The sequence below is a fragment of the Garra rufa genome, chromosome 5 (genome assembly GCF_049309525.1).
Source record: "Garra rufa chromosome 5, GarRuf1.0, whole genome shotgun sequence".
NCBI lineage: Eukaryota > Metazoa > Chordata > Actinopteri > Cypriniformes > Cyprinidae > Garra > Garra rufa.
Window position 1 is genome coordinate 16,067,439 of NC_133365.1, and position 25,971 is coordinate 16,093,409.

Consider the following 25,971-nt stretch of genomic DNA (forward strand, 5'->3'; position numbering starts at 1 on the left):
TTGTTTTTGTGTTTTTTTTTTTTTTAATCTTTAATGTCTTTACCTAAAAATATATAGCTAACTTCTGGCCAGTAATATATATATATATATATATTTATGTATGATAGGGGTGTGATGTACAGTTGAAGTCAAAAGATTACATATACCTTGCAGAATTATTTTACCAAAATACGAAATGCATGTTATTTTTTTATTTAGTACTGACCTGAATAAGATATTTCACATAAAGGACGTTAACATATAGTCCACAAGAGAACATGATAGTTGAATTTATAAAAATTACCCTTTTCAAAAGTTTACATACACTTGATTCTTAATACTGTGTTGTTACCTGAATCATCCACAGCTGTATTTTTTTGTTTGTTTAGTGATAGTTGTTCATGAGTCCCTGTTCTAAACAGTTTACCGCCTCCTGTTCTTCAGAAAAATCCTTCAGGCCCCACAAATACTTAGATTTTTCAGCTTTTTGTGTATTTGAACCCTTTCCAACAATGACCGTATGATTTTGAGATCCATCTTTTCACACTGAGGACAACTGGGGGACTCATATGCAACTATTATAGAAGGTTCAAACACTCAGTGATGCTTCAGAAGGAAAAACAATGCATTAAGAGCTGGGGGTGAAAACTTTTGGATAGAGTGACGATGTTTACATTTTTCTTATTGTGCCTAAATATCATATTCATTTTAATTTAGTACTGCCCTTCAGAAGTTACAGAAGATACTTACATGTTTTACCAGGATACAAAATAAGTCAAATTTACCCTGATATTCAAATTCATGCTCTTAATGCATTGTGCTTCCTTCTGAAGCATTAGTGAGTGTTTGAACCTTCTATAATAGTTGCATATGAGTCCATTAGTTGACCTCAGTGTGAAAAGATGGATTATGCTAAAACAGTTTCTCCAATTGTTTGTTTGTCTCAGTTGAGGAGGATGTAGGAATTCTGTCCATCCCTGTACTGAGGCGTGTTGGATCCTTTGGTCAGGTCTCAGCAGAGTTTATCTCCAAAGGTTTGACTGCTCAACCTGATTTAGATTACATCCTGCTCAATGGCTCCATCACCTTTCAGCATGGCCAAACCCTCAACTATATCAATGTTTCTATTGTGGATGACACAGAGAGGTAAGGATTGGGTTATCAACTTGATAAATACAGTATGCTCTCATTAGATATTGGTTGAATGTTCGAATATTGTATTGTTAATGAGTGGTTGTTTTGTGAACTTGTAGCATGTTTCATGTAATCATTTTTTGTCTTCCACCCAGTGAATTTAATGAGATATTTGAGATGCAACTTACCGGTGCCACAGGAGGTGCCATACTTGGAGCTCAGCTAATTGCACGAATTACAATTGCCAAGAGTGACTCGCCAAATGGTGTTGTACGATTCATCAACCAAAGCGCCATCACCATTCCAAACCCCAACAGTACCCTCAGACTGACCCTGTTTGTAGAGAGAGCGGATGGGCTGCTGGGAGACGCCACGGTGAGCCTCGTCTAGACTATGACCTCACACTTCTAGATCCATAAAATATTTTTGTTTTACATGTGGGGAAGCAATTGGAGGACAGACAGACCCTGAACAGGATGTTTCCACTTATATGTGTGTAATTAAAAAAGTGGTAAATGAGGATTATAGAATATTTTGATAGATCAGAACATGATTTAGTACAGACCTCTATATTTCTTGTAGATTTTAAGTTAGAAAACAGACTAAAGTAGTGTTTTTGCAGTCATTTTTTTCTCTCGAAACAGGCTTCAAAGCACTTTTGGCTAGTACTATGCATTTTATTTTATTTATTTATTTATTTTTTCTGTTAATGCATCTAAACGCTTTAAATGTAAAACAATTTAATGAAAAAATGTGACAAGGGTAACTGTTTTTTTTTACAACATTTACAAATATTTTATTTCTTTATTTTATTTTATTCTGTTATTTTGTTTTTCTGTAACTGTGTTTAAAAGCTTTAAATGTAATGAATTTTAATCAAAATAAGTGACGGGCTCAGAACAGTTTTTTTTTTTTACATAATTTACAAATATTTTCTTAATTTTATTTTCGTTTTATTGTATTTTTCTGTAAATGAAAATGAGTGACAGAAAAAGGCTCAGAGCAGTTTTTTTTAACAATATTTACAAATATTTTATTTAATTTTATGTTTTTAATTGTATCTGTTTTTTGTAAATGTGTCTAAAAGCTTTCAATGTAATGAATTTGAATGAAAATAAGTGACAGGCTCAGAACTGATTTCTTTTTTACAATATTTACAAATATTTTATTGTGTTTTATTTATTTTGTTTTATTCTTTTATTTTTCTATAAATGCATCTAAAAGCTTTCAGTGTAATGAAATTTAATGAAAATAGGTGACTAGGCTCAGAACTGTTTTTTTTTTTTTTTTTTTTTAACAATAAATTGTTAATGAATTTACAGGCATTCTGTAAATGCCTCTAAAAGCTTTAAATGTAATGAATTTTTATGTAAATAAGTGCAAACCGGATGGCATTTTAAGGGAAGTCATCTTGTGCTACCTATGCAGTCTTAAAGTAGTGGTTTAAATGTGTTCGCTTGTGTCATTTCCTTTTCCTCTGTTGTCTCCCTCAGGTAATATGGCAGATTCTAGGTCCAAACTCAAATGAGGTTTTACCATCAGTAAACACTGACATTGGTGAACCAGTGAACGGGACGTTCAGTTTCAGAGACGGGGAAGGGGGTGTGCGCAGCATTGAGCTGAAGATCCTGCCTCACGGTGAGGTGGAGGTCACAGAGAAATTCATTGTCATGCTCAGCATCCTCTCTGGAGAGATGGGTGTTGATCCCAGAGCCGGATCTGTCACACTCACGGTACGTCCTGCTCAGCACGGAAAAGGGATAACAGAATAAAACTGTAAATGCAGCAATGTATAAATTTAGCAATGGTATACAATGTGTGTGTTCTATAGATTGACAAGTTTGGAGACCCCAATGGCATAGTGCAGTTCACAGAACAGGACCTGAAAGAGCGCATATACAGTGAGCCTTCTGACAGCGAAGGGCCGCTCAAAATATCACTCCTTATTACACGCAGAGAGGGCGTCATGGGCAACATCACGGTAGGAAAACAACCAGTAATTCAATATTCAATATCCTGTTCCAATAAATTACATTTTAAAACACTGAGTAAATTTTTTAGGATTCTTTGATGAATAGAAAGATCCAAAAATCTGCATTTATCTAAAATAAAAAAACTTTAAATATCTTACTGTTCAAAAACTTTTGACTGGTAGTGTATATATTTTTATGTAATCAAATTTTATCTAAATGTTCATAAATTGATTTCAAATCCAATAATTGTTTCCCCCTCAGGTTTTCTGGGAAATCATCAGTGATGCAGACACATCAGGAGACTTTGCTGCCCTGCAGGGTTCTGTCACCATCCTGGCAGGACAGCGTGTGGCAGAGATAGTCCTCACCCTCCTTCCCGACTCTGTGCCTGAGTTGGAGGAGACGTACATCCTCCGTCTAATCTCTGTGGAGGGCGGTGCAGAGCTGGATACAAACCGCAGCAGTACTCGTTTGAAGGTCCGGGCCAATGATGAACCCCACGGGGTGTTTGTCCTTTATTCTCAAAACCAGTCAGTAGTTGTTAACGTGGCGGACCGAAGCAGACACCTCATTATCAGTGTGAACAGGCTGGCAGGGGCATTTGGGAATGCCAGTGTGGGATACAGAATCAGTTTTACCACCCCTGGGCAGAGTTTTACAGAGGACACAATCACTGGGAAAATACTGGTGAAGGATGGAGAACGTGAGGCCGGCGGTAGAGTGCCATTTAGTAGCCAGGTGTGTAATTTATTTGATTTTGAATTAAATATGACATGTTATAAAGGACTTTAAGAAGCTTGTCAACCTTATTAAGGTCCATATTGATGTTTTGTTTGTGTCCACTGCAGGTGTTCTTTGCGACAGGCTTTAACTTCAGCGTTGAGCTGACGGATGTGAGTCTGATTGGTCCCCTGCTCGGTTCCCCTCCTAGAATTCAACTGGAATCAAAGCTGGCTGTTGTTTCTGTTCCTGAAGTGGCAGCTAATGCTGAGGTGATGTTGCGTGAAAACACTGATGTTTTCACTGATGTTCATGTACAGTTAATAGATTAGTACTGGTTTGCCAGTTTTGTTTTGTCCAAAAATATTTTACACGCTGTAGTTGCAGCAGCATTTATTTATTTAATCATTATATTATTACATTTTTTTGATTTACAGTGGTGGCCAAATTTATTAGAACACTAGTATTTTCACCAGAAAATGTTTTTAAGTCAGTTATCTTTTGCTGCAGTGTGTTTGTAGGAAATATCAGTTTACATTTCCAAACATTCATTTTGCCATTAATTGTAATAATCCAGTGTTTGTTTGAACAATGAGTCTGACAACAGCCATTGCTCCACACAGACTTTTGAAAACTTTTTGAATGTGAAGATCAGAGTAAATTTACCTTGGTCTTCTGGGAAACATGTAGATATCTTCTGTAGCTTCTAAAGGGCAGTACTAAATAAAAAAAAATAAGAAAAATGTACACATCTTAATTCTGTTCAAATGTTTTCACCCCTGGCTCTCAATGCATTCTGTTTTCTTTCTGAAACATCACAAAATAACACACATTTTGTATGATCCCTCTTATTTTGGTAAAATAATTAACATTTTGCAGATTCTGCAAGGTGTATGTAAACTTTTGACCTCAACTTCAGTACCAACTATTTTATAGCATTAGTTGAGAGATTTTTTTCCTTTTGCCATGTACTTTACCTGATATATATCTAAAATAATCGATAATGAATCTAATCGGATCAAATCGAATCAGAAGCTTGTGAAGCATAATTGAATTGTGAAATTGGTGTTAAAACCCAGCCCTATGAATGAATATTATGGAATCTCACGACAAAAAGGTCACATTGCACTCCAAAAATAAAAGACAATATAAAACTTGTCTTGTGTTACAACTGTTATACTCGTGTTACATTTTTGAACCTGTTAAAAATACTAAAAATGTATATAACTTTTCACATGTAAATTGTGACCACGATTTGTGGATTTAGTATTATGAAAATAATATCACAATGCAAAAAAAATCCTTTAATGCATCATTATAATAGACATAATCTACAATAAATGAATTCTCTTTGTGCTACAGGTTGGATTTGCCTCTTTGGCCCTACGTGTCTCGGATATAGAGAGTGGCCAGTGTGAGGCGCTGGTGACACGGACAGGCTTATATGGAAACGTAACTGTCCGATGGAGCTCTGGGTTTCCTCCTGGCCAAACTCCACCAGGCTACCAGCCAGGAGACATCTCTCCAAGATCAGGTTAGAGAAATGACTCAGTATGTATGAGAAAAAAGCTAAAATGTTCAACTGACACAGCATTAGTCTGAATCTGCTGTTTTTCTCTTTATCTGAAGGCACTATAATGCTTGCCCACGGTCAGAGGAGTGAGGTGATCTCTCTCAATGCTGTTAATAACATGTCAGTTGTCACAGCACATGCTGTTTACCTGACCTCCGTAGAGTCAGAGTCACCTGGTGGAGCCCGTCTCAGGTAACCCTGTTCATTTCAAAAATAAAAACAAAAACCTATTTCATAAATGTGACCCTAGACCACAAAACCAGTCTTAAGTAGTACGGGTATATTTGTAGAAGTAGCCAAAAATACATTGTATGGGTCAAAATGATCGATTTTTCTTTTGTGCCAAAAATCATAATGATATTAAAGGAGATAATTTACAGATAATGTAGTCACCCCCTTGTCATCCAAGATGTTCATGTCTTTCTTTCTTCAGTCGTAAAGAAATTATGTTTTTTGAGGAAAACATTTCAGGATTTCTCTCTATGTAATGGACTTCTGTGGTGCCCCCTAGTTTGAACTTCCAAAATGCAGTTTAAATGCAGCTTCAAAGGGTTCTAAACTGAGGAAGAAGGGTCTTATCTAGTGAAACAATGGGTTATTTTCTCTAAAATTTATATACTTTTTAACCTCAAATGCTCATCTTGTCTAGCTCTGTGTGTACTTTGTGTATTCCAGTTCATGACAGTTAAGGGGGTCGCACACCGAACGCGAAGCGCAGCGCCGCGTCGCGCCACGTCTTTAAAATTCGAACACATTGTTTTCTATGAGCATACGCACACCGGCGGCGTCTGTCCGCGGCGCCCAGCTACGACTCAGGAAGCTGTTCAAATTTCTGCCGCGCCACAGAGCGCCATCTGCATAGTTTTATATTAAATAACATCATATTTGTCTCAAATCGTCCTATTAGATTAAAAAAACAAGATACCACTGCTGCAAAATACTACTTACATTAGGTTTACAGCTTGAAAAAAATGTAAACCTATATAATTCATTCATATTTTATTTTCTCAATACATTTTTTCATACGCAAAATCTAAAGTCCTATGTAACATTTGCCTGTCGTAATTACATTCACTGTCTTTGACTGCCACCTACTGGATTTACAAGGTCACAACCGTCACTTGCAGTTCAGAACTTCACTGAAAAATGAGCTGACGCGTATAGAATGTGCGCGTCCGGTGTGCGATACCTCCAGCTGTCCTCGGCGCGAGGCGACGTTGCGCTGCGTTTCTCGTCCGGTGTGCGACCCCCTTTAGGGTATGCCGAAAAATCCTACATCGTCCTACATCGCTGCAGAAGTACCGACCCAGTGTTTACAAAGTGAACGTGCAAATAAGATCAAACACACTTTACAAAAAAAGGTAAAACAGCGATGACCGGAATACACAGAGTACCCACAGAGCTAGACAAGATGAGCATTTGAGGTTAAAAAGTATATAAATTGCAATTTTTTTAGAAAATAACCGATCGTTTTGCTAGATAAGACCCTTCTTTCCTCGGCTGTGATCGTTTAGAGCCTTTTGAAGCTGCATTTTGGAAGTTCAAACTCAGGGGCCCCATAGAAGTCCACTATATGGAGAGAAATCCTGAAATGTTTTCCTCAAAAAACATAATTTCTTTACGACTGAAGAAAGAAAGACATGAACATCTTGGATGACAAGGGGGTGAGTACATTATCTGTAAATTTTTGTTCTGAAAGTGAACTACTCCTTTAAGTAAAAATCATGTTCCATGAAGATATTTTGTAAATTCCCTACCGTAAATATGTGATTTTCTCAACATTTTGACCTTTTTTACCCTCAGAATCCAGATTTTTAAATATTGTCCTATCATAACAAATCATACATTAATGGAAAGCTTATTTATTCAGCTTTTCGAAGAAATTACCCTTATGACTGGTTTTGTGGCCCAGGGTCACAAATATCTGTGATATCTAAATGCTTTGATGTATGTGTTGTATGTTCAGGACTGGTTACACAGTAGCTGAGGTGGAGCCATTAGGATTATACCAGTTTCGTCCTGACTCTCGGCAGCTGGTCATTGAGGAGGACGTGCAGACCATCACCCTTTACGTCCAGCGCCTCTATGGCTTCCGCAGCAACCGTTCCAGCATCTCCTACAAGACATCGCCTGGCACTGCCCAACCTGACAAGGACTTTGCATCGGTAGCAGATGGGCAGCTAATATTTGATTCCCGCCAAACATCTGCAGCCATTCGGCTGTCTATTCTCGATGACTCCCTAACTGAACCAGATGAGGATTTTTACGTCAACTTAACCAGCGTGCGCATTCTCAGTGCCAGTTTGCCTTCAATCGAAGCTCAGCCTCTCATTGTGTCTCAAAATAGTGTCGCTAAAGTTACTATTCGTGCTAATGATGTTGTTAGTGGATTTTTGAGTATAGGGCCAGCAATAATACGCATTTCTGAAGACAGTCAGGAGGGGGCGCCCCAACAGAAGCTTGCCTTAAGAGTACGCAGGTCTCTGGGGCTCACAGGAGTGGTGAGTGCCAAAATCAGAGCCTATGCAGGACTTAAAACCCTAGAGGTGGATGCAGCCCAGTTTCATCGAGAGCATAATGGCACCTGGGCCCTGGAAGGAGAGGACTTTGCCTTGGAGACCCAAACTGTCACGTTGTTGGAGGGACAGAATGAGGTGGAGGTCAGTGTCCTCATACTGAATGATCAGGAGCCGGAGGGGCAGGAGGCGTTCTTTATCTACCTCAGCGAAGCAGAAGGTGGAGCACAGATTGTCAGCGTGCCAGATGAACTCGGGTTCACTTCCTTTGCCAAAATCATTATTCTGGGTGAGAATCTTATTGTCTTTACAGGGCTCAACAATAAGGATTTTTTCTGACCTATTGACATCTAGTTTTTCTGCCAAAGGTTTCTTTCACTTTTTTTACCACAAAAAGTGACACTTTTTTTGTTTTTGTTTTTAGAATTTGTGTCCATTATCTAAAATGATATATTTTTGATTTTTAAATATATTTAAAATAACTGTTTTCTATTTGAATGTATTTTAAAATGTAATTTATTCCTGTGATTTCAAAGCTGAATTTTTAGCATCATTACTCCAGTCACATGATCCTTCAGAAATCATTCTAATATTCTGATTTGCTGCTCAAAAAACATTTATTATGTTGAAAACAGCTGAATAGAATTTTTTTCAGGTTTCTTTGATGAATAGAAAGCATTTATCTTTTGAACTTAATTCATCTTTTGATCAATTTGAAGCATCCTTGCTAAATAAAATGATTAATTTCTATCATTTCTTTCCCAAAAATTATACTGACTTCAAGCTTTTAAATGGTATAGTGTATAATGTTACAAAAGTTTTTTTTTATTTCAGACAAATACTGATCTTTGGGTCTTTCTATTCATCAAAGAATCCTGAAAAAAATTTACTCATCTGTTTTAAATATTGATAATATTAATAAATGTTTCTAGAACAGCAAATCATCATATTAGAATGATTTCTGAAGGATCATGTGACACTGAAGACTGGAGTAATGATGCTGAAAATTTAGTTGGATCACAGAAATAAATTACATTTTTAAATATATTCAAATCGTTATTTTAAATAATACAAATATTTCCTAACTTTACTGTTTTTGCTGTACTTTAGATCTAATAAATTCAGGCTTGGTAAGCAGAATATACTTTTTAAAAACATTAAAAATCTTACTGTTCAAATACTTTTGACTGATAGTGTATATATTTAAATACAAATAAATACAAAAAATGCATACAATTTTAATCATGTGTTCGACTAAAAATTGAAAACAGTTGTGCTGCCTAATATTTTTTGGAAATTGTGATACATTTATTTATACTTCAGCATTCTTTAATAAATAGAAATATCAAAAGAACAGCATTTATTTGAAACAGAGATCTTTTGTTATATTGTAAATATTTTTATTGTCACTTTTGATCCATTTTATTGAAGGAAAAATGAAATCTTATGACTAATAGTGTATATTTGAGCTCAGGTGGTTATGTTTTCTCTGTGACAGGGAGTGATCTTCAGAATGGTATAGTTGGCTTCAGTTTGAGCTCTCAGTCTGGTCAGATCCTGGATGAGGACTCAGTGAACAGGACTGCGACGCTCTTTCTGGAAAGACAGGAAAACAGGTATAATAATGTTTGAGATGATGTTGTGGTTTCACTGCTGCAAATTGGTTTTAATCAGTTTTAGTTACAAATGCCTAAAAACAGATTTTCCCAATGTTTCCAGAGCGTTTGAAGATGTGTTGGTGTTTTGGCGGGTCACGTTCAGCACTGCAGTTCCCTCGGTGGTCAGTCAGGGGGTGAATCTGACCAAAGAGCTCCAGCAGACCTCGGGCACATCTGTCTGCAGGAAAGGAGAAGTACTCTGTGCCCTCAGGTTGGAGGTCCGGCCAGACAAGGTATATTTAAATCAGATTGTACTTTTTAAATTATATTTTAAAAGTGTTTCTTACCAGACACTGAGAAAAGGTGTTTTGTTTTTTTTGATGTTTCAGGTTTTGCTTTTCTCTGCTTTGTTTTTGTTTTTGTCTCTGCTTTTTTTTGTTTGTTTGTTTCTTTTTTTTTCAGAAGGTTTTGTTTTGCTTTTTTTTCTGTGATTTCGGTTGTTTGGTTTTGTTTGTTTTTTGGCTTTGTGATATTTGTTTATTTATTGTTTCTTTTTTCTGATGTTTTTCAGAAGGATTTTATTTGTTGTTGTTTTGTTTTAATTTTTCTCTTACCAGACCCTCGCGTGATATTTTTCAGGTTTTGTTTTGCTTTTGCTTTGTTTTCTTGTGCTTTCGGTTTTGTTTTGTGTTTTTGTTGTTGTTGTTTTTTTTACCAGACACTGGCATGACATTTTTCAGAACGTTTTGCTTTTCTTTTCTTCACTTTTTTTGTTTTGTTTTTTGATGTTTTTCAAAAGGTTTTGTTTTACCTTTTTTTTTTTTTTTTTAATTCTCATTTTCTCTTACCAGACACATTATGACATTTTGCGGAAGGATTTGCTTTTCTTTACTTTGTGGTTTTGTTTGATTTATTTTTGATTTGTTTCCTTTTTTCAGAAGGGTTTTTTTATTTTTATTTTTTTCTGTGCTTTTGTGTGTGTGTGTGTTTGTTTGGTTTTGATTATTTATTTTTGTTTGTTTCTTTTTTTTTTTTTAGATGTTTTTCAGAAGGATTTTGTTTTGCTTTTGCTTTTTTTCCCTTGTGCTTTCGGTTTTTGGTTTGTCTATGTTTTTTTGGTTTGTTTGTTTATTTTTTATACCAGACACTGACATGACATTTTTCAGAATGTTTTGCTTTTCTTCACTTTGCTTTGTTTTTTTTTTTTTGTTTTTTTTTTGCTTGCAATTTTTTACTTTGTGGTTTTGTTTGATTTTTTCCCCCACGTTTTTCACAAGGTTTTGTTTAACCTTTTTTTTTTCTTCCTGTACTGTCTGTTTTTGGTTTTGTTTTGTTTTTTCTTCTCATTCTCATTTTTTTCTCTTAGCAGGCACTGGTATGACATTTTGCGGAAGGTTTTGCTTTTCCTTGCTTTGTGGTTTTGTTTAATTTATTTTTGTTTTGTTTCTTTTTTCTGATGTTTTTCAGAAGGTTTTGTTTTTGTTTTTTCCTTTTTTTCTGTGCTTTCGGTTTTTGGTTTTGTGTTGTGTTTTTTCCCCCCAGACACTGGCATGCCATTTTTCAGAAGATTTTGCTTTTATTTTCTTTGCTTTGCTTTTTTCCTTTCTTTTTGGGGGTGATTTATTTATTTTTTGTTTCTTTTTACAGAAGTTTTTTGGTTTGGTTTTTTCATTCCTTTCATTCTTATTTTTCTCTTAGCAGACACTGGCATGACATTTTTCAGAAGGTTTTTTTTTCCTTTGTGGTTTCGTTTAATTGATTTATATATTTTTTGACATCTGTTTTTCTTTCAGATGTCTTTCGTAAGGTTTTGTTTTGTTTCTTCTTTCTTCTCATTCTTATTTTTGTTTCCTTTCAGTGTCATTCAGTGCTTTCTGTCTATTTTGATTATGCTTGTTTTTATGTATTGCTTAAAGGAGAAGTCCAGTGTGATATTGACCTAAAGTGTATTGAATCATGATACCGAGTGTGAACGTACCTTGCATATCTCATCTCGTCTTGTCCACTGCAGTCCGAAATCTGGGGTCAGTTAGCCGATGCTCACAACAGGTTGTCAATGATGGTAAATAGGGCATCGGAATAGCCATGTAAATAAATCACTGTTTTACACCATTTGTGACCCTGGACCGCAAAACCAGTCATAAGGTTAAATTTTACAAAATGAGTTGTATACATCATTTGAAAGCTCAATAAATAAGCTTTCTTTTGATATATGGTTTGTTAGGATAGGACAATATTTGGCCGAGATACATCTATTTGAAAATCTGGAATCTGAGGGTGCAAAAAAATCAAAATACTGAGAAAATCACCTTTAAAGTTGTCCAAATTAAGCTCTTAACAATGCATATTACTAATCAAAAATTACATTTTGATATATTTATAGTAGGAATTTTACAAAAAATCTTCATGGAACATGATCTTTACTTAATTTCCTAATGATTTTTAGCATAAAAGAAAAATCAATAATTTTGACCCATACAATGTATTTTTGGCTATTGCTACAAATATACCCCAGCGACTTAAGACTGGTTTTGTGGTCCAGGGTCACATTTACGAGGCACACAGTAGCTTCACACTTCATTGGTAGACTTCCAAGGGCCCTGACATTTAAAACGAGACATTGAGAACTCAGAAAAAGCACCGGTAGTTTACTTACAAGAAGATTTATACAGACAGTACCTGGAAGAAAAAATCCGGTCGCCGCCATCTTGAATTTAGTCATGATAAGTCGAGTGTCGAGCACGAAGGAAACTACAACCTGATAAGTTGATAACCTGATAAGTTCCTTCCTGCTCGTCACTCGACCGGATTTTTTCTTCCAGGTACTGTCTGTATAAATCTTCTTGTAAATAAACTACCGGTGCTTTTTCAAAGTTCTCAATGTCTCGTTTTAAATGTCAGGGCCCTTGGAAGTCTACCAATGAAGTGTGGAGCTACTGTGTGCCTCGTAAATGGCGTAAAACAGTGATTTATTTACATGGCTATTCCGATGCCCTATTCACCATCATTGTCAACCTGTTGTGAGCATCGGCTAACTAACCCCAGATTTCGGACTGCAGTGGACAAGACGAGATGAGATATGCAAGGTACGTTCACACTCGGTATCATGATTCAATACACTTTAGGTCAATATCACACCGGACTTCTCCTTTAAGAGGATTCCACCTTTACAGCTTCTCTAATCATCTCATTGTTTTTTTGTTTTTGTCTGTGTACCGCAGGACCCAGAGTATGAGGTGTGGTTTCTAGTAGAGGTCTATAAAGTGGGTGAGGGTGCCACCATAAACCAAACTGCGCGTTTTGCCAATATCACCATGCTGGAGAGTGATGACCCGCGGGGGCTGGTGTACTTCGCCCAAGGCTCCAGACTACCCGTGGTCACCCTCAAAGCCACGAGTATCAGTCTTCAGGTCTACAGGGACGCCAGTACAGCATCAGCTATCTCTGTGAAGTACCGCATGCAGGTGAGATTCATTTGGAAAAGTTCATCCCCAAGATAAGAAATATTTTATAAGCACAATATTATACAGAATTCAGAAGCAAGGAGGCATAGAGAATACGTCATGTACAGCACAAACTCAGAACATATGCTTCATGGCTTAGATTATTGCTGAAAATTCAGGTATCTTCATTAGTCGCTCATTGGCTGTAATTAAAGAACAGCTGCATGTCCATCTACCACTACCCAACGTACACCCCTCTCTGACCCCATTACATAAGGTGACCTCATTAGTAATTAGAGGACTGAGATGATGTCAAATTCATGAGCTAAGATGATGAATGTAGAGAAGATAAAAGCTATGAGCAATTAGGCCACTGAGTTCCCAGCAGATACTTCAAAGGTAATATATATGGTTGCATAGTGGAACTGGAAAAGTAGGATTTGACATGTCGAACATTGTTTAACGCCCAAAATACATCAGTCTGTGGGAACGCTTTCTCATGCTTTTTTTGTTGCTCTTTTTGTCACTGTGGCACACCCTTTCCTTTCCTTAATCTTTCAGTTTTCCTTGACTACTGTTTTACTTTTAGGCACAAGGAAATACCTTTCATTTCCGGGAAGTGTTTCACAATTCAAAGAAAAAACAGAACATTTGTCATCTATCTGCAAGTTTAAAATATCAGAATTTTAAAATTTTAACCATCGACCTCGTCAACCTCTGGCTATGTGTTCATTTACTTTACGAATTGTCCGAAAATTGATTTTCGGTGTAAATATCAGAGTGTTAATAGTGTTTTGTGTCATCTGCTCTCACAGGAGCTTCAGAAAGCGGAGTCTATTGGACCCACTCTGATCTGGCCTGCTGTGGCAGGGCAGGACTTTGTCATGGCAGAGGGCACCCTGACTTTTGAGATTGGACAGAGAAGTGCCGGTCTGGATGTAGCCCTTACACCGAACATTGGTTCTTCCAACCCAACGCCCAAACGGTTCCGCGTGCTTCTCTCTGATGCCACTGGTGGTGCACGAGTTCACCCAGAATTCGGGCTTGCTAACATCACCCTGGTTTCAGACTCGGAGTCTCAGGCAGTATGGGCCCTGCTGGACCAGTTACATCAGCCTCTGGATGAGACCATCATCAATCGGGTCTTGCAAGGGCTTATCAATAAAGTTAGTAAGGACATCACTCCGGAGCAGCTCACTGCAGTGTTAGATGCACTAAGCAAGGTAAGCAAATGAGGAAAATGTGTTTGTTTGATATCAAATTTAAAGGAGATGAACACTTCCAGAATAAAAATCTCTTGACAATTTACTTACCCCAATGTCATCCAAGATGTTCATGTTTTTCTTTCTTCCACCTTCTTGCTTTCTTTCTTCTTATTCCAGGATTTTCCTCCAGATAGTGGACTTCAATAGTGGTGAACAAGTTGAAGGTCCAAATTGCAATTTTAATGCAGCTTCAAAAGGGTCTGCATAAAACCAATCAACCAATAAGGGTCTTATCTAGTGAAACGATAGGTCATTTTTTTAAAAGGAACATTTAAATAATTTTTAAGTATAGGAGGAGACATTGGAGGAGTTTATTGCCCTACCCACTATTGAACCAAAGTACACAGACAAAGAACTGCGTGGGACCTTTCCAACGTGATTACGTAATGTGTGAAGACGCTCATGCGCATTGCAAGACACACATTTGTTGTTAAAAAGTATAAATATTTTTTTTTTTTAAGAATATGACCATTCGTTTCGCTAGATAAGACCCTTATTCTTTGGCTGGGATTGTGTAGAGTCCTTTGAAGCTGTATTGAAACCGCAATTTGGAACTTCAACCCGTTGGTCACCACTAATGTCTACTATATGGAGAAAAATGGAATGTTTTCCTCAAAAAACTGAATTTTTTTGTGACTAAAGAAAGAAATAAACATTTTGGATGACATGGGGCTGAGTAAATTATCAGGAATTTTTCATTCTGGAAGTTAACTTCTCTTTTAAAGGTAAACATTCGAAAAAATTCTTCCTAAAGTTAGCTCAATCTGAAAAAAAAATTAGGATGTTCTCATTTGACTAAATAATTAGATTTTTTTTCTTTTATTCCATGAGGGTGCATTGAATTTATTAAAAGTGACAGTAAAGACATTTATAATGTTACAGAAGATTTGTGTTTAAAATAAATGCTGTTCTTTTGAAGTTTCTATTCATCACTGCATCCTAGGGAAAAAAGTTTTCAGCAAAAGCAAGCGAGCAGCATAACTGTTTTCAACATTCATAATAGTATGAAATAATGCTTGAGGCTTAAATTGGCATATTAGATTGATTTCTGAATAATCATGTGACACTCAAGTAATTGCGAGAAGTAAGACTGGAGAAAATTCAGCTTCGCCATCACAGGACTAAATGTGACCCTGGACCACAAAACTAGTCATAAGTAGCACCGATATATTTGTAGCAATAGCCAACAACAAAATTTTCTATTTTTTTTTACTTCTGTTCATCAATCATGTGGATATTAAGTAAATATCATCTTCCATGAAGATAGTTTGTAAATTTCCTACCGTAAATATATCAAAACTTAATTTTTTAATTTTCTCAATATTTTGATTTTTTGCACCTTCAGATTCCAGCTTTTTAAATAGTTGTATCTCGACTAATATTGTCCTATCCTAACAAACCATACATCAATGGAAAGCTTATTTATTCAGCTTTCAGATGATGTATAAATCTCAATTTTAAAAAATTGAACCTTATGATCCTTACCCCTTATTTAAGTAGTTGGTTGCAGCTTTACTGGATTTTGAATCAAATAAATGCAGCCTTTCAAAGCAAATAGACAACTCTTTTAAAAACATAACAAAAAGACCCAAAACTTTTGAACATTAGTTCATGTTAATTCAGCGAATAATGACCATGTTTATCTGGTTTCAGAGAGCCAAGAATTTATTTAAAGATTTTTTTCAGATCTTGAGAATTTTTGGATACAGTAGTTCAGGAAATCCAGCTGGTCTATGTTCTGTCTAAAAAACAATGAGGGGTCACATATTGCCCCCCAGAGATCAATTAAGACAGCTTTCCTCACAATGCTTTTTTGTTCCTTTAGTTCATAGAAATCTTTTATCTAGGGAGTAGAATGCTTTGTATGTGCAGCCTCAAGGCTCCACTGTGTAAAAAAAAGAAGCTTTGTCTTTTGAGATAATCTGTACTGTTTTATTACTGAAAACAAAGTAACACCCAAACTTCACACTAATAGTACTACAACAATATAAGCAAATCAGGGTTTCTGAGATTTAAACATTGGTTTACTTTAAGTTTTCTTTTACAATTTAAATAACTGAAAGTAGAATTTAACCAAAATGCTTAGTCGTGGTTCTTGTTAAGGTCAGCATGCACCAAAGTGAATTTGCATGACCAACTTAAACATGAGCGAAATCTGCTTGGGGAACTTTTTGGCATTGAAATAAACAGATTTTATCCACAAGATTTCAAAAAGCAATGGTGAATGTGATTGCGCCTTAATGACCATCCAGAATACTCTGAAAATGTATTGCCAGCACCACACACTTTTTCTAAAATGATTCTAAAATGAATGTTGTAATGGAGGTTTCTAATTTTTTTTAACTCACTTCGCAGATTCTGAACGATGCTGAGCAGATTCCACTAAAAGACAGCAGCCGTGGCTTGACCTATGACCTCTTGTGTGCTATGGTGAACCCCATCCGAGCAGACACTCGAGGTCTGAGCCAGCTGGCTGAGGTGGCAGAGCGTTTTGCCTTCAGCCTGCTAACAGACATTGAGTGTGGGGCAGAAGGAAAGAGGTCAGATCTATTTATTGTCATTTCTATTTTGCTTTTACCTGAGCTCGTTCTTATTTGCACTGATTTTGTCTATACTCCAGAGGCACAACCATACTGGATACCTGCCCGCATTTCACCATAGCTGCTAACCACTGGTACCCCACTCAGATCAACGGTCATACATATACAGGCAAAAACTCAGACACATTTACCCTGCCTGAGACCCTGCTGGAAGTACCAGCCCTTCCTGCGGACAGCATGGCCCCGTCCGCTTGCCGTAAAGTGCACTTCACAGAGTACAATACTGAGCACTGGTTCCTCACCAACACAAAAGCCAGCGCATTAAATGATAAGGTGAAAGAGTGTTTCACTGTATCCCTCAATGCATCAGTGCTCAACACTAAACAATGTAAACAATGTGGCCCTGGACCACAAAACAAGTCATAAGGGTCAATTTGAAATTAAAAGCTGAATAAATAAGCTTTCCGTTGATGTATGGTTTTGTTAGGATAGTACAATATTTGGCTGAGATACAACTATTTGAAAATCAGGAATCTGAGGGTGCAAAAAAACTCAAAATATTGAGAAAATTGCCTTTAAAGTTGTCCAAATGAAGAAATATTAAGATTTGATATATTTATGGTAGAAAATGTACAAAATATCTTCATGGAACATGATCTTTACTTAATATCCTAATGATTTTTGGCGTAAAAAAAAATTATAATTTTGACCCATACAATATATTTTTGGCTATTGCTACAAATATACCCATGCTACTTAAAGAGTGTTTTTGTGGTCCATGGTCACAAAGATGAATGTAGCTTGTGTCCCGCAAGTGTCCAGCAGGAGACACTGTTGGGTTGGAAATTTTAAGTTGTCTCCCTTTCTTTCTCAGTGTGTAATTTTACATGTTATGGGTGGCTTTTTCTGGACAGAGCATTTATAGTGGTTATAATAGTTTTTATTTGCACTTGGAATTGGTAAACTGATCACTTTTACTGTTTTTTGATAGTCAAATTTACTCTGTATAATCTGAATATGTGTGCGTGTTTGTGCAGGTTTTCTCAGTCAGTCTTCATGGCAGAGGTTCTAAACCTCTTGCTGACGGTCAAGAGGTTGTTTACCGCATACACACACCGGACCGACGTGGAAAACCTCTTCAATCTCTGTGCCTCCTGTGGAATCAGGCTGCTGAGAGGTAATTACAGAACGCAAACACATGCATATAGATATTAAAGTGTTGAATTGTAAAACTGCAGCTGTTTACAAATTAGGAGCTCTTTTAGTGTACAAATATACCCCACACACACATTCTACTACTCTTCAATTATACTTGAAAACACATTTGGGATCACAGTACTTATCCGAATGAACTTGACAGACCATCTGGTGGTGGTAAAGCTCTGACCTTGTCCATGTATTTCAGAGTCATTGGTGAGACAGACTGTGTGTACAGTGGAGCTTAAGGGTCAGGGCTCATGACCTGCCATGATGAAGTCTTTTAAGGCCCGTCTCACACATTCTTTAGCACATGTGTGTGTGTGTTTGACTGAGAAAGTTCAGTATGTTCTACGGGGTGTGTTTTTGGCCAGGAAGCTATTCTAGAGGACATTTCACAGCTTTTAGCCTAGAATATTCGCAGTACAGTTTGTCCCTGAATTCTCTCCGGATTTGGGTTGATGCAAAACAGATGCCTCTCTGAATTATGCTTTAGATAACAGATATTGTAAATATTATTTTTTTCCTCTTAACTTTGGGACCTTTTCTCAATTTCATAACCATTTATTATGCAATTGTGATCCATTGTAGTGTAAACGACACCCTAGAGCTAAATGATTCCTCAGCAAACTAATCTCAGTGACAGCTTAATAGCTGGAATTCAGAGTAATGAGAGATCATTTGGAATGATAAATTGGTGTTACATAAGTTTAATTTAGACGAACAGACAGTCAAGTCCAATTTAACAGCTTTCTGTTTCCCCATTGGGTGAGATTTGTCGCGCTGAGCTTAGTCTTAAAATGTCCTGAAAGATTGTCCAACTCCTCCAACCAAATTCTCATGTCACAGCCTGAACCAACAACACACTGAACCATCATGTTTAGTAAAACATTTGCCTCAGTTCTAGGAATTATGAATTAGAGATGCACAATACATCGGTCCAATAACAGTGATCAGTAATGACTAATTTTAGTTTACTTTTATTTTAAATTGATTTAGATCAGTAGTATAGAACAAATTTGACTTTTTACAATATCATTGTAAATTGTAGTTGAGGTCAAAATTTGACATACACCTTGCAGAATCTGCAAAATGTTAATTATTTTACCAAAATAAGAAGGATCATACAAAATGCATGTTATTTTTTTTATTTAGTACTGACCTGAGTAAGATATTTCACTTAAAAGACGTTTACATATAGTCCACAAAAGAAAATAATAGTTGACCCCGTTCAAAAGTTTACATACACTTGATTCTTTATATTGTCTTGTTACCTGAATGATCCACAGCTGTGTTTTTTTTGTTTAGTAATAGTTGTTCATGAGTTCCTTTGTTTGAGTTTGTCTGAACAGTTAAACTGCCTGCTGTTCTTCAGAAAAATCCTTCAGGTCCCACAAATTCAGCATTTTCAGCATTTTTGTGTATTTGAACCCTTTTCCAACAATGACTCAAATGATTTTGAGATCCATCTTTTCACACTGAGGGACACATATGCAACTATTACAGAAGGTTCAAACGCTCACTGATGCTTCAGAAGGGAAAACGATGCATTAGGAGCTGGGGTGTAAACTTTTAAACAGAATGAAGATTACATTTTTCTTATTTTGCCCAAATATCATTTTTTTTTTATCTAGTACTGTCCTTTAGAAACTACAGAAGACATTTACATGTTTCCTAGAAGACAAAATTACGTAAGTTACATTTACCATGTTCTTCAAATTTAAAAAGTTTTCACCCCCTGGCTATTAATGCATCGTTTTTCCTTTTGAAGCATCAGTGAGCATTTGAACCTTTTGATATAGTTGCATATGAGTCCTACAGTTTGTTCAAAGTCATACAGTCATTGTTGGAAAGGGTTCAAATACACACAATGCCATAAAACCAAAGAATTTGTGGGACCTGAAGGTTTTTTTTCTGAAGAACAGCAGGCAGTCTAACTGTTCAGGACAAACAAGGGACTCATGAACAACTGTCACTAAACAAAAAAACACAGCTGTGAATCATTCAGGTAACTACACAATATTAAGAATCAAGTGTATGTAAACTTTTGAACGGGATCATTTTTATGAATTCAACTATTATTTTCTCTTGTGATTTTGTATATGTAAACGTCTTTATGTGAAATATCTTATTCAGGTCAGTATTCAATTAAAAAATTACATGCATTTTGTATGATCCCTCTTATCTTATTTTGACCTCAACTATACTTTTAACTTGTATCAAAAAGAGACTTTTTTTTTTTTTTTGGCTTGTCCTGATTATTTTACTATGATTTCTCCTGTGAAAGTTGGCTGTCTGACGGTCAGTTCTGTCGTGTGGTGGACGACAGTCAGAATTTCGTGGAGTGTGCCTGTACGCATCTGTCCGTCTACACAGCATATGCAGAGCCATCAAGTTTGGCTTCATTCAACGAGGCCTTCTATGCTGCTGGCTTCATTTGTATCTCAGGTAACTAATCACAGTCTACAAAAATCCCACCAAGAAATCATGCATTGCCTATGTCTTCAGGATTTTGTACAGTATATATATCTGTCTTTCACCCACAGGGTTTGCCTTGGCCGTTGTGTCTCATGTGCTGTGCTCTAGATTCTTAATGTTCGCTGCCAAACTCCTCACACACATGATGGTGGCCTGCTTAGGGACTCAGGTAAGACCTAACTTAACCAGTAATGTGGTCAACCAGTTCAGTTTAAATGGCAAACAGCATGCCTATTGTAGTTTAGGGACAGTTTAACCAAAAAATGCAAATTGTGGCATTAATTACTTATCCTCATTTCCTTCCAAACCTGTAGGCCTTCGTTCATCTTCAGAACACAAATTAAGATATTTTTGATGAAACCTGCATAGACAGCAATGCAACTGACACATTCAAGGCCCAGAAAGGTAGTAAGGACATTGTTAAAATAGTCCATGTGGCTTCAGTGGTTCAACCATAAATTTATAAAGCTAATTTGTGTTTTGAAGATGAATGAAGGTCTTATGGGGTTAGAACGACATGAGGGTGATTACTCAATGACTGAATTGTAATTTTTTGGGTAACTATCCCTTTAATCAGGATGAATGTAAATTCATGCTGGTTTAAGATGGTAACTTCCTTTTGTTCCTGTAATGTATAAATAAACTTATCCGGTGTGCGTTACGTCAGTATCAAACAGTGACCAATAATGTGATGGTGAGGCTGAAATCCACTTACAGTCTGTGCTTGGGAATCAGTATCAGGATCTAGGACGCTGGTCCTAAGAAATGTGATACAGCTGTGACGTCAACATGACGCTTTTTGCTATGTAATGTGGCCTAGTTTGCCATGAGGATGTTTGGCTTGTCTTTGAGCAAGTAAAGGTACAGTGTGATGTTGCTGAGTCCCAGGAGTTGCGTTAAATTTAGTAAAAACTAAAAGTGGATGTTTTGGGCGTGCATTGAATGACATGTCAATATGGTTGCACAAAAAGTAGAAGGCGTTACAGCGCTGTTTGTGCGTCAGAGACATTGTACTGTAACCTGAATACACAAAGACGGTATCAGAAACTCCTGCACAAGTCACGTCTGTTAAAAACAGTGATTTAAAGTAGATAACTTCGGTTCGGGTTAGTTTTGCGTGAATGCACAGGTGTTGAAGGTGTCTTTTTGCACGTATCTCTTTCAGACCAAGCACGTCGGGAAACCCAAGAACTTCAGCAAGCCTTTAGATTCAAATGCACACGGTTGTACCCGTTTAGATTCGGTGAGGCGGGGGAAGATAACATTTTCTAAGAAATGTGTCATTGCAGCTTGGGCGAACACATCCAAATGGGCTAGACTGTTAAGCCCTGACAACCGAACTATCCAAAGAAGAGGGGGGTCATTTAGTCAGTGGTCTGATACCTGTGGACCGGAGTGGGAATTTTCCACTGGTCCTGCTCACTTATAGAAAAAGAAGAAAACAAACATGGCTCTACTTAACAGGGCTCAGAAAAACCCGGTCGCATTCTGTCATCCGTTAATTGTTTTGCTTTTCTTTACCTTGATGGTGTTCAATGGAAAATTCCAGTCTGACCATCCCAAGAAGTCATGCGTCATACAGGTTCGGTACCGACAACAGCTGGGCTCATGTTTTGTCAGAGGATGTTAATAGGTTATAAGATAAATATCCTCTAGACTTGGAAAAGGTTTTGATCTAAGTCGATTCCGGACTTCCCAGTAAGCACATGTGCATCACTGAGATGTCTGAGAAAGAGTGCATCATCTGGACGTGTTGTTGTGTACAAACATCTGATAATCATCTGTAAAAGAGTATTTGCACACAATCTACATTGGGAATGCAACAAAAGCATCTTCCATATGTCAGTCTAACATCTGACAGATTTATGCAGCATTTTGCAAATACTTTTAGTTCCTGTTTACCATTTGTTCTTCCTAATATATTTTAAGTTCATACAGTTTGGAGACAAAATGAGGGTAAGTAATAATTAAAAGAAACAGTCCATACAAAACTCTAAATTCTGTAACCAAGTCTTTTGTGACACACAATGGTGTCCAAAAGTCTAAACCCAGAAGTACAATGCTTCTGTTTTGCATGTTCTAACTTAATTTGATTTTTAGAGTTTCAGTAAATTTATAATTATTTTCTCTTGTGGATGTAAACATCTTTTATGTGAAATATCTTATTCAGTGTAGTGCTAAATAAAAATAACATGCATATTATATGGTCCCTCTTATTTTGGTAAAATTGACCATTTTGCAGATTCTGCAAGGTGTATGTAAACGTTTGACTTCAACTTCAATTATTTGACTTCATAATTCACTTATAGAAAATTTGATCTACTATGCCTACATAGAGCCCTGATTTTCGCAATGCGGAAGATGCGGATGGAGTCACGGAATCCAGTCATAATTTACTGTAGAACTCAAATTTTGGATAAATAAATCAAAAATAGGTTGGTATACCTAAATCAAATCCTGATATAGACTAGTGTCAGAGAATATTAAACTGCAAAAGACTATTTGAAGACGTGAGGTTTCATTTACTACTCACATACTAAAGCATGTGTGACATTTTCAGCCTCTGCTGTCTCATTGTATGAAGATATAAACACACAAAATATCATTTCCAGCTGCTCTGTAAGTCTCTTTGTGAGCATTTTACCATTTAATTTTAGAAAAACTAGTATTATATATATGTATATACACAAACAGAAACTAAGGTCTTCACAGCAACCCGCCAAACTAAAATTTCTGTTTAACTTGAAGAAATTGTGACAAATATATTTCCGTAGATTTTTATTTTCAAATAAATACAATTGCATGTATTTATCGATAAAAATGGATTACAGAAATCCTGAAAAAGTTTAATAGAAAAACATAACAGAATTTGGTGAAAAAATAAAACATACAGAATAAGAAAATGTATTGTGATCCCCTATTATTACATTTGCCACCTTCAGCCATTTTTTTTCTCTTCAATAGCCTGTCTCTTCTTGACTACCTGCGTTGACAGCATGTTGGTGAGACAGGTCGACAACTCAAGACTGTAGTTAGTGGAAATTTACCCGGACTAGCTCACCTGGCCCAAAATGTAAGTGCAGATAGGGCTGCTCTTATGAGCAGCAATAACACACATTTATCAAGGGTAATGAGCTAGCGAGCCGCAGCAATAAAAGGCTTTTCGGGAAGGTGGCCTTTAGATTCACATGCCTGCAGCTCATGTATGAGATGTACACAAACACATATGGAGACACTAACACACACGGCGACCCGTGCAGTGGAAGCATTGTCACACAAAGACAACATAGAAGATATATTGAATATACTTGGGTATATTAAATCCCCCTTCCCCGAGGCATCCCCTTAATTCTGTGCTGAATTGAATGTCCTAGAATGAAGTGAAGAAGAGGTCAGGGTATCCCACAATCAGTTACGCTCATTTCAGCACAGTTCTGAGAATTGAGATCCAGCAGTATCTTATTTATCTGAAGGTTAGTTGATAAGGTTCACTTAACGTCGCCTGTGTCATGTGCAGCATGCAATCTCTTTGTGAAACTGTTCCTCGCCAACTCAGTTTGACATTTGTGTGGAATTGCTCTAGTTTTCACAGTACTAGGTGAAACAATTAAGTCTAAAATATACATAAGCAGTCTAAACACTATATACCTTATAATGTTTGGACTGGTTATGTATATTTTAGACTTAACTGTTTCACCTAGTACTGTGAAAACTAGAACTGTAGCTCAAAATAAAGTGTTCCTGTGATATGGTGGATGTTTATTTCCACAAAAGGAACATACATTTGTCCTTTTGACATTTGTTATGATCACATTTGTTTGGAGATGGAGATGGAAAAAGTTGAGTGTGCTGTGAATTACGTATGTTACGAGGCCGCACTTAAAGTCGGCATGATAGCAGGCTAATGATGATGAGCTAATGCTGTGAAATTCCTGGGAAGTCTTTTCAGAGCAATTTAATTTGTTACGTGAATCCAGGTGGACAAAATGATTCATGACTCATGACGTTTTGTTCCTGAGTAGTACTACTTTATTGACCCTGACGTAGTGTTTTATTGATGGCTGACGTAAAGTTTTATCCACAGCATCCACATTCGCAACTGAAAATTAGGAAAAATATTGTATTCTTTAGGTGAACCTTGTGTTTTAAGTGCCTCAACATGTATTAACAGTATTTTTTAAAGATTTATTTTAAAATTAGGTTTTAAAACTATCAAAACACACAGGACTTTAGGATATATTCAAATGCATATCATAAACATTACCTTTCAGAAGTTTGAAAAAGAAAGAAAAAACCCTTCCAGCAGCCATTATTTTAGTCTTTCAGTGTAACATGATCTTTCAGAAATCATTCAGATTTGCTGATCTGGTGCTTAAGAAACGTATGTTCAATGTTGGAAAGAGTTGTGCTGCTAGTTAGACAGTATCTCTTGTTTATAATCGTCATGAGGATGGTAATGGAGACTGGATGCAAATTATAATAAGATTCTCAACGAATACACCAAGTTTTGTTCATGTAACTATGATGAATGTTTAAAGACTTTAAGAGTTTACTTTCAGCTGGTCGTGGGAGCTGCGTTTGAGACGGGGAATGTCCATTCAGCGTAAATCAATAAGCGGGAAAGTGACGCTCGTGGTATGACTGACGTCAAATAGTCTGGGAAGAGCACAACAATGCCTGTGAGAAAGTCGAGCAAAAGGAAGCAAAGCTCTGGACCTCTCAAAACTCCCCTCTGCCCTCTTCCTGTGGTGTTTAAGGTGTGTGTGTGTGTGCTTGTTATTTCTTACAAACACTGAAGTACACACAGAATTTCAAATACACACATACATACTTGGCCTGCTTAGTGAATCTAAACAGTTTGATGGTCCCACAATGCAATAAGATTACAAAAGAAGGGTGTTTGAGAGGCCAGAGTTCTCCCACTCTAATTAAATTGTGCCCATGTCTGTTAATTTACTTGAATGACAAGGAAAGACATGCTTATTCAGACCAACAGCGCACCTCTTTCAAAAAGTCTGCCTCAAACTGGATTGAGGTCTATACACGGACTCAGAGAACAAGGCAAATTGGATCCGTGCAGTGCAGCGTTTCATTTGCTAAGGGTCAAGGCCTCTTTACGCAGAGACACACAGCGGCTGAGTAATTACAACTAACTGGTGCATATTAACTTGTCCTATGCCATTTGTGTTATGGATATGAATAATACTTCAAATATAAAATGTTTTTATTAGTGGTGGGCCGTTATCGGCGTTAACGTGCTGCGTTAACGTGAGACTCTTATCGGGCGATAAAAAAAATATCGCCGTTAATCTATTCTCAAAGTTGGGTTGGGAGCTGGGTCTAAACTACGTAAACTATGATGACTTTCACCTTGATATTTTAGCGCGGATGATGTATACCTAGTCGAATTGCACTGTAGGGGGCGAGAACGAGTCTTCAACTTCTGTGAAATTACCACATCAAACGAGTCGTGCAAACATGGATGAAGTTATGAAGCCGCTTCAGGGCAGGTGCGTTGCTAGACCCTTTTTACTGGGGCACGTGCCCCAGTGAAA

At 36.8% G+C, this 25,971-nt stretch overlaps 1 protein-coding gene across 2 annotated transcripts in view; it reads left to right on the top strand.

Moving 5' to 3' along the window:
* The window catches only part of adgrv1 (adhesion G protein-coupled receptor V1), a 153,736-nt gene that overhangs the window by 68,376 nt on the left and 59,389 nt on the right, over positions 1-25,971 (top strand). For both annotated transcript variants that reach the window (XM_073839689.1, XM_073839690.1), the window contains exons 65-82: positions 927-1,125; positions 1,269-1,488; positions 2,607-2,846; positions 2,945-3,094; positions 3,348-3,824; positions 3,935-4,078; positions 5,169-5,340; positions 5,436-5,571; positions 7,346-8,184; positions 9,394-9,511; positions 9,615-9,786; positions 12,715-12,957; positions 13,752-14,159; positions 16,557-16,741; positions 16,822-17,074; positions 17,779-17,918; positions 20,226-20,386; positions 20,485-20,585. In XM_073839689.1, coding sequence (XP_073695790.1) covers positions 927-1,125; positions 1,269-1,488; positions 2,607-2,846; positions 2,945-3,094; positions 3,348-3,824; positions 3,935-4,078; positions 5,169-5,340; positions 5,436-5,571; positions 7,346-8,184; positions 9,394-9,511; positions 9,615-9,786; positions 12,715-12,957; positions 13,752-14,159; positions 16,557-16,741; positions 16,822-17,074; positions 17,779-17,918; positions 20,226-20,386; positions 20,485-20,585 — 4,358 coding nt within the window. The remainder of the gene's footprint in view (positions 1-926; positions 1,126-1,268; positions 1,489-2,606; positions 2,847-2,944; positions 3,095-3,347; positions 3,825-3,934; positions 4,079-5,168; positions 5,341-5,435; positions 5,572-7,345; positions 8,185-9,393; positions 9,512-9,614; positions 9,787-12,714; positions 12,958-13,751; positions 14,160-16,556; positions 16,742-16,821; positions 17,075-17,778; positions 17,919-20,225; positions 20,387-20,484; positions 20,586-25,971) is intronic.